Genomic DNA, 2,142 nt, shown 5'->3' with positions numbered 1-2,142 from the left:
TCTTCTTTGCTTGCATGCAGGCATGGGATGTGTTTATTTAGAGCAGTGTAATCCAGGAAAGTAACTCTGGAAGCTGGAGCTACACACATACCTGTTCGTTTCCTGCAAATCACACTTTTTTTTTTTTTTTTTTTTTTTTTAAAGAGTAACAGGGGTGGGGAGACGAGCTGGTGGGGGAGGGTAAGAGTTGAGCTGGTTGGTAAAAGTCTTGCCTGGGGCCTGGGATCTGTTTCAGATGACCTTCATAGTGAGCAGACAGTATGTGGGTGGTGCTGACTTTGTATTCTGACTTGTCCTAATAGCCAGTAATCCAATTGCTTTTAGGTTGACATTGTGGACATCTATGAGTCCATCCGTGAAAGGCAGCGTCATGACAGCGAAAGGTCTACCTGCAGCACCCTGGAGCAGAACGACATCGAAGCCGTTGAAGCGCTTGTTTGCATGAGCTCCTGGGGTCAAAGATCACAGAAAGGTGACATATTAAAGATAAGGCCACTTACACCCTTCTCGGATTCTGGCGATTTCACAATGCACACTGAGGCTACGTCTGAATTACCAAAGGACTATTTATCTACACTGGTAAGAAAAACAGGAATGCAAAATAAACATGCCTGACATCTGGGTGTTGGACCTCTCTGATGTTTTAACTTGGCTCAGGTGTCCCTGGGTGGAATAGCTGGTGGTACATTGCTGCCTGTATACGCATGGAATAGTGGGGTGGGCATGTTGAGTTTGTTTTTTTCTGCTGTCTCTGGATTGGCAAATGTAGGGGTTTGATCTCTTGTTAAATCTAGATGTGAAAGCCCTTGCTGACAGGTTATTTAATTTGACAGGCACGCTGAGGATGCTGTCTGGATGGCTGTTGTAGGTTTCTTGGAGCACTTTGAGTAAGATTGGCAGAGTGAGCCTCAGTGACTTGCACTGACTTATCTGCAAGCACTGTATGAAAAAGGCTCTTAAAGACTTTTGGCTTCACTCTGGTCCTTACAAGAGAAAGTACAGGTTACCATTACGAAACAGACAGTTTAATTAGTTTCTGTGCTATGTGTTTGTACATGGAGTCTGTTAGTTCTCCAGAGCATTGGTCTGCTCTGGCTGACTAATGGTTGAATCACATTTTTTTTTGTTGTTGTTGTTGCCAATTTTTACAACAAAAGTAGGTGTTAAAGAAGGACTTGGTGCCATTCAGGTTTCATTTCAACCAGTAGGCTTCTAGTACACCGATATGTCAGGAAAAAGGGGAATAATGGAGGAAAGAGGCTGAGACAGTGTGGCACCCGGTTGATGGATTTCTCTCATACTCCTGCTGCTTGGCGTGAGCACGGTCTCTTGAGCATGACAGGAGACAGGCATGAGATTTCAGTGGTGAAGGAGAGGTGGTGGCAGCAAGAGAGAAGAGAGAAATGGGTGAATAAGAAGGAAGAGAGCAGTTCCATTGTATTTATCTCAGAAATAGCCACCAGCTGATGGGGTAATCATTGATAAAAGATCTAGAGCTTGCTGGAAGCTTGAAATTGAAATAGTACAGTATCACTATCTGTTGCTAGTCTGTTTTCTGTGAACAGCAGAGAGCTCAGAGCCTCTTACTGCTGCACCCATTGCTGAGGAGGAAGGAACAAGGGAGGTTTTTGTAGCACAGTGAGTAGATGTGCGATGTTTTATGCAGGTTTACATTTGCCTCATTGCCTTCCTTTTATTAATATGCTCTTGAGCTTATTCAGAATGGCCATCAGATAAGGCAACTTATGCTTTAATCAGTTTGTCACAAAAATTAGGTCTGAGATTCTGGGCAGGGAGTGTAACTTTATTTTTCACAGTAAAGATATAATGAAGAATTGTGCTATGAAATTGCAGTACTGTATAATGATGTTTTCTTTCTGGCAGTGCATGACCCCTCCGCACAGCCCTGACTTTGTTGAGATATCAGCTGCTATGCTCCTCTCCTCACAAGTCACTTACTCCAAACCAAGGACTGTCATGGCAAATACAGCTGCCTGCTCAGTCACATCAGCCACTGGTGCCTCTCCCATAACCAAGCCATCTCTTATCAACACGGAGCGACAGTGCAGCCAGAAGCCAGTGATATCTGAATCCTTTGCCCCTCAGCCTTGCAGGGCCATGGCAACAAGCGTGATACGTCAC

At 44.4% G+C, this 2,142-nt stretch overlaps 1 protein-coding gene across 1 annotated transcript in view; it reads left to right on the top strand.

Moving 5' to 3' along the window:
- Positions 1–324: 324 nt before the first annotated feature.
- The window catches only part of KLF11 (KLF transcription factor 11), a gene marked incomplete at its 5' end in the record, with an annotated part of 4,829 nt that continues 3,011 nt past the window's right edge, over positions 325–2,142 (top strand). The window contains 2 exons of the mRNA XM_029086391.1: positions 325–579; positions 1,885–2,142. The exon at positions 1,885–2,142 is cut by the window's right edge and continues 46 nt beyond it. Coding sequence (XP_028942224.1) covers positions 325–579; positions 1,885–2,142 — 513 coding nt within the window. The remainder of the gene's footprint in view (positions 580–1,884) is intronic.

This window comes from Antrostomus carolinensis, unplaced genomic scaffold (assembly GCF_000700745.2).
Source record: "Antrostomus carolinensis isolate BGI_N321 unplaced genomic scaffold, ASM70074v2 scaffold24218, whole genome shotgun sequence".
In the NCBI taxonomy this organism is placed as follows: Eukaryota; Metazoa; Chordata; class Aves; order Caprimulgiformes; family Caprimulgidae; genus Antrostomus; species Antrostomus carolinensis.
The sequence above is the reverse complement of the archived record's forward strand: the minus strand, read 5'-3'. Positions and strand labels throughout refer to the sequence as shown.